Here is a 14942-nt window from a genome sequence, read left to right on the forward strand (position 1 = left end):
ACCTCCCCTCCTCCAGGGGCAAAAATCACCCACAGCAGCCTCTGACAGAGGTGGTTCTTCTAAGGCTCGGACAACCAACCACCCAACCAAAAAGGTGGCTAAAAAGTGTACATTGGATTCACTAACGTGGGAAATGACCAAGAGACGTCAGTCCCCAAGCTGACACATGCAGTTGGTACTGACCGCACCAGAAATGTCTACCACTGAAGTTGCAGCACCCTCTGGTACTATGGGTACCACAAGAGAGCAAAGGACTTCAAGCGAGCCAGCTCAGATATGGACAGTAAGGGGAAAACGAAACCTATGCCACCAACAACACCACTCAGCACCAAGCAGCTCCATGCAACTCCAGGACATGCTGCCACCTACCATCAGTCTGCCACAACCAACACGTACAACTATACCAGTTTCAAGTGATGTCTCTGAGGGACAACTGATTGTTGGAATGGCATTGATTATAGGCATTGATTGGACACTGCAGACATGGCAGCGTGGTCTACAGCTACTGCGATAGTCATGAGGAGAGCTTCTTGGTTGCATCTCTCTGGAAAAGAGATGCAATTGACAATTGAGGATCTGCCGTTTGAAGGGCCCAAACTCTTCATGGTCAAGACAGATGGGTCTTTATACATCCTCAAGGGCAACACTAAAATCCCTGGGAATTTATACTCCTAGGAACAAGAGAAGACAGAGTAAAAGCACAAGATGTTTATTGACAAGACTACTATAACATTCAGCAATTCCGGTCTACACCATAGACACAAACACTTAGACAGTATGAACCACAGGGCCAAAAACAGAGGCCTGCAAGGAGACGCCAGCCTCGACCTCAATATGCCATATCTCACAACCATCCTCCAGACAGTAAGTTTGATGTGTTGGTCGAGGGTCAGAGAACGCCACATCTCTAAGCGTTGGAACCCCTCACCATCTCTCAACCATTTGCAGACTGTCTAATTCCAGACTGGATAGTATGGAAGTCCATCACAACAGACAAATGGGTACTGGAGATAATTGAGGTTGGATACTTCATCCCTTTTACTCCCCTTCTTCCTTCCCCCCCCCCATCCTCCCTCTCTCTTCAGGGACCCCTCTCATGAAGCCCTACTGCAACAAGAGGTAACCCACCTCATACATCTAGGAGCGGTAGAACTGGTACCAACAGAATACAGAGGGGAAGTGCTTCTATTCACATTATTTCCTCATACAGAAAAAAAACAGGAAGGTGGAGACCCGTTCTCAATCTTCCACTCAACTTTTTCATGAAAACCCAACACTTCAAGATGGTCACGTTAGCCACTGTAATTCCAGCAATAGGACAGGATCATTTCCAATACAAGATCCTACCCTTTGGCCTATCCCCTACTTCTCTTTTTTTTTTTTTTTTTTTTTTTTTCAGAGGTCCTTGCCATCGTGTTGGCCTACCTCCACAGGAAAGGAACTTTGATATTCCCAAACTTGGATGACTTCCTGCTGAAAGCAGCATCAGAGTGCACCAAACAGACAATAGCTGTCTTCACAAGATTAGGCCTCCAGATAAATGCACAAAAATCAACACTAACACCAGTTCAGAAACTAGAGTTGATTGGAGCCTACCTCAGTTCTCCCAAGGTGACAGCCTCTCTACCGCAACAATTTCTTACCTTAACCAACCTGATCTCCACAGCACGAAACAGCCTGCAAGTCATTGCCAGGACTTGCTTGCAACTACTAGGCCACATGGCCTCCACAATGTTCATTGTCAGGCACGCAAGACTACACATGCATTATCTAAAAGCTTGACTCCAGTCAGTTTACATCCCACACACAGTATAAACAAGCACCTCACAATGCCAAACAAAATAAGACTCCCTGCTCTCGTGGACACAACCAGACAATGTCTGTGCAGGGGTTCCTCTTGTACAAAATTCCCCAACGATGACCATCATGACAGACGCATCACTCCTGGGTTGGGGGGCACATCTGAACTCACATTCCATCCAGGGCCGTTAGTCCCCAGCAGAATCCCTTCTCCACATAAATCTTTTAGAACTACGAGCCATTCACAATGGTTGCTCCCGCTTCTTACCGATCATCAAAAACAAGACCACACAAGTCCTCACGGACAACATGGCATGAATGTTTTTCATAGGCAGCAGGGAGTGTGCTCACTCTCACTATGCAGAGAAGCCATGCAGCTCTGGCACTGATGCATCTCACACAATATCCATGTCACAGCAGCATATCTGCTTGGATGCCAGAACACCATAGCAGATGCACTGAGCAGGAACTTCTCTCAGGAACACGTGTTCCAAAATGTTTTCAAGCATTAGGGGTTCCCAACAATAGGTCTGTTTGCAACTGCACAAAATGTCAAATGCCTGCAGTTTTGTTCCAGGGCAGGACTTGGTCCCCACTCTCTAGGCAACAACACTTCCCTCATCCAATGGAACACTCCTCTCCTATGTGCTTTCCTTTCCATCCCCCTCGTAGCTCAAGTGAGCCATAGGATCAGGCAGGACAGGTCCAAAGAAATCCTAATAAGCCCCATGTGGCCTCCAAAAACCTGATTCCTTTTATCTTCTCAAGTTGATGGTGCATCCACCACGTTTGCTCCCACTTCTGCCTTGTCTTCTGTCACAGGACACAGGTCACATCCTTCACCCAGATCCCCAAAGACTCCACCTAAAAGCATGGTTACTCCATGGCTCAGGATCTGAAATGACATGCTTAACTGAAGCACAAAACACTTGGTTAAACAGCTGCAGAACAACCACCCGTCACGCGCACTTGCACAAATGGAGGTGATTCAATACCTGGTGCAAACAAAAACAGATTCTATCAATCTCAGTCCCCTTGCCTCTAATATTAGACTATTAGAACTTAAATCGGGCCTCTCCATGAGCTCAGAGTACATCTCTCCACTGTCACAGCATTCCACCATAAAGTAGATATCGCTCTTTGCCCACCCACTCACAAAACAGTTCCTTAAAGGCATCATCTACCCAGAAGTGCAAAATCCTACTCTACCATGGGACCTCAGCCTAGTCCTTTGAGTTCTCACCAGCCCTCCATTTGAACCCATAGTGACATGCTCTCAACTGCACCTTTCCATAAAGATAGTGTTCCTTGTGGCCATTACATCTGCCAAACAAGTGGGAGGGTTGGGAGCTCTCATGGCAGATCCACCAAAGACCCATAATCTTTTTCAAAGATAAAGTTTACCTGAGACCACACTGCAACCTTTTGCTTAAAGTCTGTCTGTCTACTAACATTCTACTCCAAACCCTGTGAGGTATGGCACTCCCTATTACGTACCCTGGATGCATGCAGGGCAATAGCCTTTTAAATAGAGCTAAATCATGTAAGTCCTCAAAACTATGTATCTCAATTACTGAATGATCCAAAGGGGATGCAATATCTAAACAGAGGCTATCCAAATAGATTTTGGATTGCATCAAACTGTGTTACCATCAACATGACCGGCAACCCCCTGCAGAGATTCACACACATTCCACCAGGGCCTAATTGGCCTCCACAGCAACGTGGACCTCAGCCCCTACATTTATGCAACGTGGACCTCAGCCCCTACATTTATGCAACGTTATGCATTAGAACAGCATGTAACCTCTGATACTCTGTTTGGACTCACTGTACTGTCATCTGCCACAACTTCAACTCCAAAGCTCCCTTCTTCCACTGGAGGGCACTGCTCTGAAGTCACCTAAAGTAGAGCACTCACAGGGGCATCATCACTTGAAGAAAGTTACTCACCTGATGCAATAACTTAGGTTCTTCAAAATGTGTGTCCCTGTGGGTGCTCCACTTTAGGTGTTTGTGCACCCACCCCAGCATGCGGAATTGGAGATTTATGGTAGCATGCCCAATTGGATTGCACACGCACAGTCCTCGTCTCACACCGCTTAAGCAGGGGCGGCTCTAGGTATTTTGCAGCCCCAAGCATGGCAGGCAGACTGCCTTCGGCGGCTTGCCTGCGGGAGGTCCTTGGTCCCGCGGATTCGGCAGCACCCCTGCGGGAGGTCTGCCAAAGCTGCGGGACCAGCGGACCCTCTGCAGACATGCCGCCGAAGGCAACCTGTCTGCCGCCCTCGTGGCCACTGGCAGAGCGCCCCTTGTGGCTTGCTGCCCCAAGCACGCTCTTGGCGTGCTGGTGCCTGGAGCCGCCCCTGCGCTTGAGGTGGTTATTTGGCAATGTGTGACCACCTCTCCTCCCCCCCCCCCTTTCTTCTCTAGCATTATTATGACACTCCAAAGTAGAGGGGAAGAGGGAGGGTAGTGGAGCACCCACGGGGAACACATGTCAAAGCACCTACACTACTGCACTTTCTCTGAGTAACTTTCTCTTTGCTGTGCACATTTTTGGGGTGTGTTGTTTTTAATAACCAAAGCTTGTCATGTAAAATGCACTCTATCCGTCAGAACATGATAGGGAGAATGTATAATTTGGGTAGTATAAATGCAAAGATAAAATAAGAAGACATTGCCACATACCATACCTTCTCTTTTCCTATATATGCCTTCTATTGCATAGATCTAAACAGTGCTTGACTGGCAAGTTGACATTCTCTGTAAATGCAGATCAGTATTCTCCCTGGCTGATTAAAGCTATTGAAGTGCTTATTCTACAGCTGATGGAGACTGATTTTTCTTGAATAGGTGCAATGCTCAGCTGTCTTCTGGTTAGCCCTTGAGACAGCTTTTAACGTAAGGTGTTTGTCAATTAAACGTCAGTCAATCCAGTTTAGATTGTCATGGCATGAACTATGGACAAAAAAAAGTCCGTCCTTGCTGATCTTTGATTGCAATTGATCATAAGGTATTGGTACCACCAAGTGACTGAACTCAGTCCTGGAGGAGGTCTCAAAGTGTTGAGGGATACTTGATTGACATTCATTCTTGAAATGCTACAGACTTCTATCTTGGGTCCTTCTTTTCAATCTGTGTGACCATGCTAAGGGATGTTTTGATCTGCAGGAAAATATTCTAATGAAGGTGATTACTTGTGTCCTTTGTCAACCCAACTGTACACTGTGGTGGCTGTCTGGCACACGTTTTTGTTTGGATAAGAGAGAGGTGATTTAAGTTTTAACCCAGATAAGATTCAAGTAATATCCTGTATTTGAATATTGTGGTGGTTTGAGGAAATGGCAAGCAGTCACTTAATACTGTACATTTACATGGTGTTTTATACAGCATAAAATCTGCTCTGGAGAGTTTACTGTTTAAGATTGACAATACATATATCAAGAATTCTGTTAAGGGAAATTCTGGGGTATTTTGGTGAGAACAAGTGGGGGAGTCCAGATCAGTTCCTCTGAGAGGTTCAGAAGTTAAGGCATGTCTGGATTGTTCCCTTTGTATGGATGTCCATAATGCAGTAGTATTCTGGAGGATCAATTACCATTTGAATAAGCAGCAAAGAATCCTGTGGCACCTTATAGACTAACAGACGTTTTGGAGCATGAGCTTTCGTGGATGAATACCCACTTCCTCAGATACCATTTGAATGTTGCCTGACAGGGACTGTCGCCAAGGGATAACCAAATCACAAGTGAACAAGTAAAGCAATTGGCTTTTATTTGGAGTTGTCAATTTCAAGGTAATAGTTACAGAATGTGCTTGCCTGCTTGTTGCTTAGCGTATGGCAAAGCTGGTGGTGTCTGCCCTGACTTTACTGAGTTACTTGAGGTGAGATGGTCACTTGTATTCTTCCCAAACATTTGTGATCAGCCAGGTTATATTTGCACAACATACTAAGTTGTATCTGAAATGGGCTCAAAGGCAGAGCTCAGTCTGTGAAGAATTTCCTTCCTGAATGTCATGCTGGAATCCCTCTGTAGCTATAACCAGGCATGGTCTAAATCTTCTGTTTGGGTTAGTAAAACTAGACACTTTTTTACTTTCATGACATCTCCTACCTCTGGTCTTTTGTTCTTGTTTCTAGTCTTGCCATGCCATCAGTTAATTATGTTGTAGCTTTGTACACTGTCAGATACTTCTGAGATTCCACTTGAGGATTTTGTTTTCAGTGACCAGAGCAGCAAATATTGACCTTTTATAGCTAAGAGAACATTAGACTACATTGGTTTTTCAGTCTCATTTGAGTGAATACAAAATTCTCACTCCACAGAAGTCTGCTAGCACTTGGTTGGGTAGGATGAGTGATATGATCTATCATGACTCTGTTTTACTACATATTTAACTATTAAAACTCCTCAGGAAATTGAGCTTTCTCCCAATAAGTCTAAGGTGGGGAAGTGTGTGTGTGGTCGAAAGTCCTCCTAACAGTATATTTGATAAAAATTCAAAAGAAAGGACATGATTGTTATACTGCAATCAGTTCAGCAAGGGATACCATTTGACTGAGCATTTATCCTTTCTTTTGGTTCTATATACATATAGAAATTGAAGTCGGAACTAGTAGGGTGTGAGCAATCCAAAATAACCCAGCTGCCATACAGTGTGATACAAAATAAAAAGAGAGGTTCTTTTTATTTTTAGATCTGAATTTGGACGTTGGATCTGGACATGACACATGTGGAGAAACGTCTTCAGAGAGTTACAGTTCTCCTTCTAGCCCACGACACGGGAGGGAAAGCTTTGAAAGTGAAGAAGAGAAAGACAGAGGTTGGATTTGTGCAGTGGTGTGTGTGTGTGTGTGTGTGTGTGTGTGTGTGTGTGCGTGCGTACTTGTTTGGACACCTCAGTAGGGCAAACATTGAGCTTGACTACTTACTCTGGAATTCTCTAACAACGGTCTGGTTTAATCTTTATTCCTATAATCTATAAGTAGTGTAACTGATTGCCTCAGTCATATATTTGATTACCCCATTGCCAGTTGGTTAGGATTCAAGTTTTCACTGCTATTTCAAAACCTTGTTTTGCAATGTTAAATAACTCACTTCTAGGTATACTCAAGTTGCCAATTGACTAATTTTATGCCTCCAAGAAAACAGTATTCCAAAAATTTCGCCAAGGTTTTTCCTCTTCTTTTTAAAACACCAAAGTTACTTAACATCAAAGTTACTTCTGACACTTAACTTACATCCAGATACGTATGTTTGTGTTGATGGTAGAGAGTACCTAGGTGATGCATTTTGTAGTATTGATGCCTGAAGGCAAGAAATGCTAATCTTTGCTTTGCAATACTTAACTGATCCCCTTCATTTTATACCATTTTATAATAACCCCTTGTCACACATGCAGTCATATGACAGTAGGAAAATGTGCTTCAGTTAGCAACATCATTGGAAAACAAAAGCTGTCTATTTACTGTGAAGGAGTATAGTGCATGTCACCTGGCACCTTCCAGAAAGCAGTGAACAAACAATAGATCTCCTGCAGACACAGTTCTGTAACAAGTTATAGATTTACTTTCAATAACGCAACAACATTTTGGCAATTTCCAAAGCTTTTTTTAACTGACAAGGAGTTCCTTGGAAATTACAAAGTTATGTGAAATGCGATGAGATGATGTACAGATATCGCATTTGTTCACTGCAGGCTTGAGGTGACTACATAGTCTATATTTGAAATAAGTATTCTGGAGAATGTTCTGCTGTCAGCCTTCCTGAGAGGAGCGGTTTTCAAAAGCTTTTAAAAATAGCTTTGAATTTTACTTTAATATAAAACATACAAAAAAATCCCCAAGATAAATACATTGCCACTAACATACACCGCAGGAAAAAGGAGCAATGCTCAGCCTCATACCGCATATACAAAGTCCCCACATTGAGATTCAGCTGTAAGATTCCAAATGTGCGGCACAATTACACCTTGTCATGTTTTCAGCTTTAACATCTCTCAATCCGATAAGTCAAGAAAAACTTTCCACTTTTGGTGAAATTTTTCACCTTCTGTAATTTTGTATGTTTGCTTGTAAGAGGCTTGGAGCTCCTCCCTGCCTCATGCTCCCTGCATAGCATTTTCAAAACTCTTCCCTATGTGCCTTGTAATTAGCCCCACTCAGTGCCTTATACTCCTCTTCTACGTTCAGCTTTTTAAACATAAAACGAAATTGATGTTGAGTGAGGATATATGCAGTCTATTGTGGAGCTGGGCAGTGGAGGCAGGATGAACACAAGGCTAGGTAGGAGCCAGGGATGGGAAGGAGACCATGTGGAGTAATGCATGGTGGCATAGGCTGTATAAGAAGGACTACACTTTTTTATATAGACACTGTGTTGTTTCATGGCTTATTCCTTTGGATTGCCTGACTAGCCTTTGGTTAAGGCAGACCACCTTAGGTTTTAGGAACACTGTCAAGGTAAAAATCTTTGTGTATATATTTAAATATCTCTACCTGAGTTGTTAATACCTTAGTCTTTTTTTCATCTTAATTTATTTTTCACCATTTACTTATGCTTTATTTTCTTTGAATGATGGACTAGTGGTCATGTTTGCTGCCTGGCTTTCATATACTTAATATTGTGTTGGGGCTCTTAACACTTGAAACTTGGTTAAATACAAGAAATGCTTTCTTTGAAAATTGAGAAGTGACACATGAAAACTTTTTTTTTTTTTTTTTTTAGATTAGCAAACTTATTGTATAGAAATCTCAGTGCTAACCATGTTTGTTTGTTTGTTTTCAGTGCTGTAGATCAGTGGTTCTCAATGAAGGGTCCGGGGCCCTCTGGGGTGCTGTGAGCATGTTTCAGGGGGTCTGCCAAGCATGGCCAGAGTTAGACTTGCTACGCCCCAGGGCAGAAAGCCAAAGCCCAAGCCCCACCACACAGGACTGCAGCCTGGGGCCCCAAACCCCACCATCCCGGGGCTTGGGCTGAAGCCGAAGCCTGAGCAACTTAGTTTTGACAGGCCCCTTGTAGTGTGCGGCCCTGGACAGTTGCCCTGTTTGCTACTTCCTAAGCGAGCGTTGTCTTTTATATGCAGAAAAACAGTTGTGCCACAGCAGGTCCGTGGAGTTTTTACAGCATGTTGGGGATCTTCAGAAAAGAAAAAGGTTGAGAACCCCTGCCGTAGGTTACTTGTATTTGACAGTGCAGTAGATGAAAATGTTTTGACTGTCCTAAAAGCTAAAGGAGCAGAGAAGTTGTTTAAATATACATGGTGTGCCTGAGCTCTTTCTCCTCTTCCCCTGTCACATATATTTTGAGAATTGTACCAGCTGAGGGCATAGTGATTTCACATCTTTCCAGGTAGATGGGAGGAGCTTAATTTGTTCTGTGCCCTCCACTTATACATATGTATATAGAAGTCACAAACACAAAATAGCAAGTGGATTATTTGGTGTTAGCAAAGAACGGAAAGCAAGGCAGATATGCCCCTAATTGAAAAGAGAATATCAGTCCAACTCAAGTTGGAAAGGTAGATATACGGTCTTTAATTTATTCTAAATCAAGATGAAATAACACTTATTAGTGCCATTAAAATATAGTAAAACCTCAAGTTTACATTTTTAATTTTTCACTAATGCTTTATCTTCAACAGATACAGACAGCAATTCAGAGGACTCTGGGAATCAAGATGCAGCCAGGTTTACTGTTTATGGTGCCGTAAGTCCATCAAACATCAAAGCAGCAGCTCAGATTCCTTCAGTGAGTAATGAGAATGGAAGTATTTCAGAGGATCCTTTAAATTCAAAGTTTCAACATATTTCATTTATGCCTGCCTTACACTGTGTGATGCACAATGGTGCACAGAAACCTGAAGTTGTAGTTCCACCACCCATATCTGCTGATGGTAAAACAATGGGAATGCTTGTTACCGCTCCTGTCGCTATATCGCCAATGAGAGAATCTGCAAATTCAACTCCAGTTGGAATAGGGCCAGTGACTTCTGGTGAATCTGAAAAACGCCTTGAGCTGTTGGCTTCCCCTCTACCAGTACCATCCACTTTTCTTCCACATTCTGTCCAGCCTGGTAGCCCAGCTTTGCACTTGGCAATACACAGATTGAAAATACCCTCTCCGCAGGGATCATCTGAAAATTGCACAGTTAATGGACCACAGCAACCAACAGGAAACTTAAGCATTGGCTCACCAAATACTGCCTTTATCCCAGTCCATAGCCCAGGTAGTTTTCCAGGATCCCCAGTTCCTAATACAGATCCCATCACAAAACCTGCATCCCAAGTAGTAGGACTGAATCAAATGGTGCCTCATATTGAGGGGAACACCGGAGCAATCCCTCAGCCTACCAGTCTAAAGGTAGTTCTTCCCGCAGCTGGTCTTTCAACAGCACCTCCACCAACTTCCTATACTTTGCCAGGCACTCCTCATGCTACCAGTGTGTTGCCCAACCAGAATACAAATGTGCTGAACACTGTAGCAACTTCCACACCTCAATCAGCTGGTTTAGGTGTTGGTCAGATCCAGTCAACTATTCCCCCTGCAATACCTACCCATACACCAGGCCCTGCCCCTAGCCCAAGCCCTGCTTTAACACACAGCACTGCGCAGAGTGACAGCACATCCTATATAAATGCTGTTGGAAATACTAACACTAATGGGACTTTAATGCCTCCACAGCAGTTGGGGTCTGGGGCTTGTGGTTCTTGTGGACGTAGATGCAGCTGTGGGTCCAACGGAAGCCTTCAGATCAATAGCTATTTTTATCATAACCCTATTCATGGACAAGTCTACAGAGTTCCACCTTTCTTCACTCTGCCATCTCTTTGCAATGGCAGCTACCTCAACCAGGCACATCAAAGCAATGGAACACAACTTCCTTTTTTTCTGCCTCAGACTCCATATGCAAATGGACTGATGCATGACCCAGTAATGGGGAGTCAAGCCAACTATGGTATGCAGCAAATGGCAGGATTTGGGAGGTACTATCCTGTATATCCAGCACCTAACGTAGTTGCCAACACAAATGGATCGGGGCCCAAGAAGAATGGGAGTGTTTCATGTTACAATTGTGGTATAAGTGGACACTATGCACAGGACTGTAAGCAGTCATCCATGGAGGCCAATCAGCAAGGTAATCATGATAGCTCCCAACGGACTTGCTTTTGAGTTTACTAGTTTCTCTTTACCTTACTGACCATGCTGTTTCTGTTCTTGCAGAAAGGTGTGTGCGTGTGTGCTTGTATAAATGTACGTTGTGCACTAGTGATCTGCTATAAAACTGCAAAGAGGCTTATCTAGGCCCAATGATTAAACACTGGGGAAAATGGAGTTCACAGGTACTAAACTAAATTTTAAGAGTATGAAATGGGGCTAGGAAATCAACCCATCTCTGTTCTAAATTGTCATTCTTTTCTCTAGGCTTTTGGCAGTATTTTCAGACTTGCATGCTATTAATATCAAGTCTTCCACTCCCTTTGATGTTTTGGTAGAATTCAGTTGCAAAAAGGATTGGAAATTGTCAGGTACTATATACAATACATGGCTTGGATTTCTAAAGCATGTGAAGATTTGGAAAACAAACTGGTCATTCTGATGTATTTTTTTACCTCTGCATAACCAACTGTCCTCTGTATAACCTGTTTTATGTGGGTGGGATTTGTTTGAAACCTGAGACAGTTGCAGCAAAAAGACATTGAAATAAGACACTAATAAGAAATTAAAATTTAACAAGTGACTTCAGTTTTAGAACTTCCATCCTCTTTCCATTCAAAAAAGAGGGGGAAACAGTGTTTGTACCTGTAGAACATTAAATACATTTTTCTTCCATCACCTCCTTTCTGATCCTCAGTGTGTGTCTGCTCTGACCTTAATCATTTTTGCCAAACTTGAACAAGAAAAATTAGTCTTGGTGTTTGGGGGTTGCTTTTACTTTGCATTTTTCCAGGGGAGGTAGTGTCTTACATTTTTAGGTTGGATTTCTTTTATGCTGACACTTCATCAAGGAGATGAAAAACTATGAAGTTTGAGCCCTCCTTTTTAAATAAGATCGGAGAACAAGATAGTGCCTTTTCAAGAGCATGTCCATTTTGATACCTTGTAGTGGTTTGTAATCTGTTTAATTGTAAACACTGACTTAGTAGTTCTCTTTCCTGTTTTAGGCACTTACAGACTGAGATACGCACCTCCCCCTCCCCCTTCCAATGATACGTTGGATTCTGCAGACTGAAACAAGTAAAACATTGCCTACATAACAAACTGAAGTTTGGGGAATTGGAGGGGAGAGGGAATGTTTCCTGTGGTCTTGCATTTAGAATATCCTGGTTTTATATTCTTTTGGAATTTTTCATAGCTCCTGCACCTCTGTTCAATGCAAAAGAAGAAAATTGAGTCCCTGATCTCCTGAGTCTGCAAAAAGCTTACATAATGCATGCAACTCAGACACACAGCCAAACAATCAAAAGAGCATTTGAACCATACTTTTGCACTGAAGACTTAAGTCGTGCAATGTTTACTGCATTTTTTTAAAATGTCCTTTGAGCTCTGACATCACTGGTGGAGCAGCCATATGGTTGAAAGAAGAAACTTGGTCATGTTCCCTCACAATCGCCCCCCCTTCTGTCCCACCCCACTCCACCTCCAGCCTGTTCTCCTTATGCTGCTGTTTTTGTTTTTCTCCCACCTTCACTGTGTCCACATGGTTTCATTGGCCTGCATGAGTATTTGGCAGTTTATACAGAGTTTGTCCATACTATAGCAAATTGTTATGCTCATGAATTATATGGGGAAATTGTTTAGCCTTCCTGTGAGGAGCAAAACTAAAGACTCACGGAATTGTGTATATATGTAATATCTTGTATTATACATACACACAGCTCTGAGTCCAGAGTAAATGAAAATACTTCAAGTGGGAAGGGAATGAAACTGTGTGGACGTGAACAGATGTATGAACATGAACAAGCTTAAACTGAAAGATCTTATTTCCATTGTGATGTTTTAGCCTGATTGATGCAAGAGAAAAAGGGGGCGGGGGGTTGGTATGAATGTCGTATTCCATGTGTTTGCATTTCTAATGAAAGCTGACAGTGAGTACTTTTTTAAAAGCTATTCTACTTCTGTGTCAATACAGAATGAACATTACTTGATTTTGATTTTCCCCTAAACTATTAGTGTTGCATTGTATTTAGAATGTAAATGGTTTATTTCAGTCTGAACAAAAGTTATGGTTTTCTAAAAAATAAGTATTTGTATTAGGACCAGTCTACCAAATAGCAAAGTCACTATTTTATAATAATTTACCACTATGCGTGATTATGGTATAATGTGAAAGACTGAAATGTGTGTGCTAAGATGGTATTAATCATGTTGGTGTCATGTCAATAAGTTTTAATGCTGCTGTATTTTTATTTTTAAAAGCCAATATGTACTAAATTGCTTCCAGGTAATATTTGATTTCCTAAAGTGCACTGAGGTTATCTGGAAGATTGAGTGTATTTTTCATGACTGCTACATTCAACACCAATGAACAATTACCACTGTATATCCATAGGTTTTTGGCATTCCTCACAGTTCATAGCAGAAATGAAAGCAAGATGCTGGTATGCAGTAGGGTGACAAAAGTAAAATTGTCTGGGGGTTCAGCTGCCTAATTGCTAAACAAAAACTTGAAGAAAAAAAGCTTGATTTACTAAATGTCTTCGTAGGTAGCATTTATATTTATAGCACCAGTATACATTTCTCCCCCTTGGGGTGGGGTAGGGTAGATGAAAGCTTTACTTTAAAAAGAAAAGAAAAAGTAAGTAGTAAATGGAAATTATTTTGATTAAAAATATTTTATTTGATCTGGGTATTTTTGGACCGCATTATTAAATGAATTAACTACATTTGAGTTTAAGTGAGGGTGTTAAAGCACCAATGGACTCAGATTGTGAATTACCTGCCAGTTGTACTTTATGGAACTTATTTTATGATTTAAAATACTGTACTGTAAATAGGAGGTATGTTACCTTCTCTTTATTTGTATGTTTACCATATACTTTGATATTTGAAATGTTATGTACTGGAAAGGTCACTTATATTTCTAGAACAGATTGGATTTTATGCAACCTTTCTTCCTTGAATTAACAGCAATAAAAAAGGAAAAAAGCGTCTCTCTGCAAGTACTGTACTTTATCACTCATAACAAAACTAATGAAAGTGGTGCCCTGCTCCTATTATGCTGTTTTTAGCAAGGTACTCCTTTGGCTGGAAAGTAGCATATATTGGACCATTTTGTTAGTGTAAGTATGAAGTACTTTTACTAGTTAAGATAAGAACAACTTCATAGCCTAATTCAGGGCCATGATATCTTGGACTGGGTAAGTGAACTACCAGCTACTGTGATTCATTGAATTATGAAAATAAATGAAGAGATCTAGGGCAACAGTGGTTTAAAGCTTCAGGGATCTCAGTAAAATGTAGCTAAGTCTAGGCTCTGTTGGCTGCATGTCTTGGGCTTAGGGTAAGCCCCTGTTCTGATATGCTTCGTTGGTCCAAGTGAAAGCTCAGAGTCCCTAACACTCTGGAAAAATCAACATACCCAGTCATAATACCTGGAAAGTGAGCTGTCTTCATGTAATTTTCTTCATTCTGCTGTGGAGAATAGAAGGCAAACAGGCCTGCAGTGGCTGAAAAGTGGCACTTCTGTTAACTCCTTAACAGGATAACTTGTTGGGCAACCTGTCTTGGCCTAAGTCAAAAATGGAAGGCATTATGCTCCATCTGTCACCTGCCTTCCCTATTTCGTATCAAGAGCGCCACAGTTCCAGGGCTTAATAGCAGCTTTAAAACCATACACAGTGTCTACACTAGACAATTAGGTCCACCAATGTTAGGTTAGCCTACAGCCACTGTAGTAGTTACTGCAGTTTTTCATGTCCATGCTACCCTCCTTCTGCCAGTGGAGTGTGTCCTCACTGGGAACACTTACACTGACAAGTGGGGAAGGGGGTGCTCACAGCCCAAGCAGTCAACCTTGCATGGGGCTCACAGCTGGAGCCCTGCTAGCAGGTGCCAACAGCCCAGGCTGTCTGCTCTGCACAGAGCCCTGCTGCTGGACACCGACAAGTGATATAAGTAACGCGGTGTCTGCACAGA

At 42.3% G+C, this 14942-nt stretch overlaps 1 protein-coding gene across 3 annotated transcripts in view; it reads left to right on the forward strand.

Moving 5' to 3' along the window:
• ZCCHC2 (zinc finger CCHC-type containing 2) overlaps positions 1-13957 on the forward strand; it is a 92331-nt gene extending 78374 nt beyond the window's left edge. For all 3 annotated transcript variants that reach the window (XM_050939876.1, XM_050939877.1, XM_050939878.1), the window contains 3 exons: positions 6502-6627; positions 9448-10941; positions 11969-13957. In XM_050939876.1, the coding sequence (XP_050795833.1) occupies positions 6502-6627; positions 9448-10941; positions 11969-12036 (1688 nt within the window). In that variant the 3' untranslated portion in view covers positions 12037-13957. The remainder of the gene's footprint in view (positions 1-6501; positions 6628-9447; positions 10942-11968) is intronic.
• Positions 13958-14942: the final 985 nt, after the last annotated feature.

The sequence above is a fragment of the Gopherus flavomarginatus genome, chromosome 2 (assembly GCF_025201925.1).
Source record: "Gopherus flavomarginatus isolate rGopFla2 chromosome 2, rGopFla2.mat.asm, whole genome shotgun sequence".
In the NCBI taxonomy this organism is placed as follows: domain Eukaryota; kingdom Metazoa; phylum Chordata; order Testudines; family Testudinidae; genus Gopherus; species Gopherus flavomarginatus.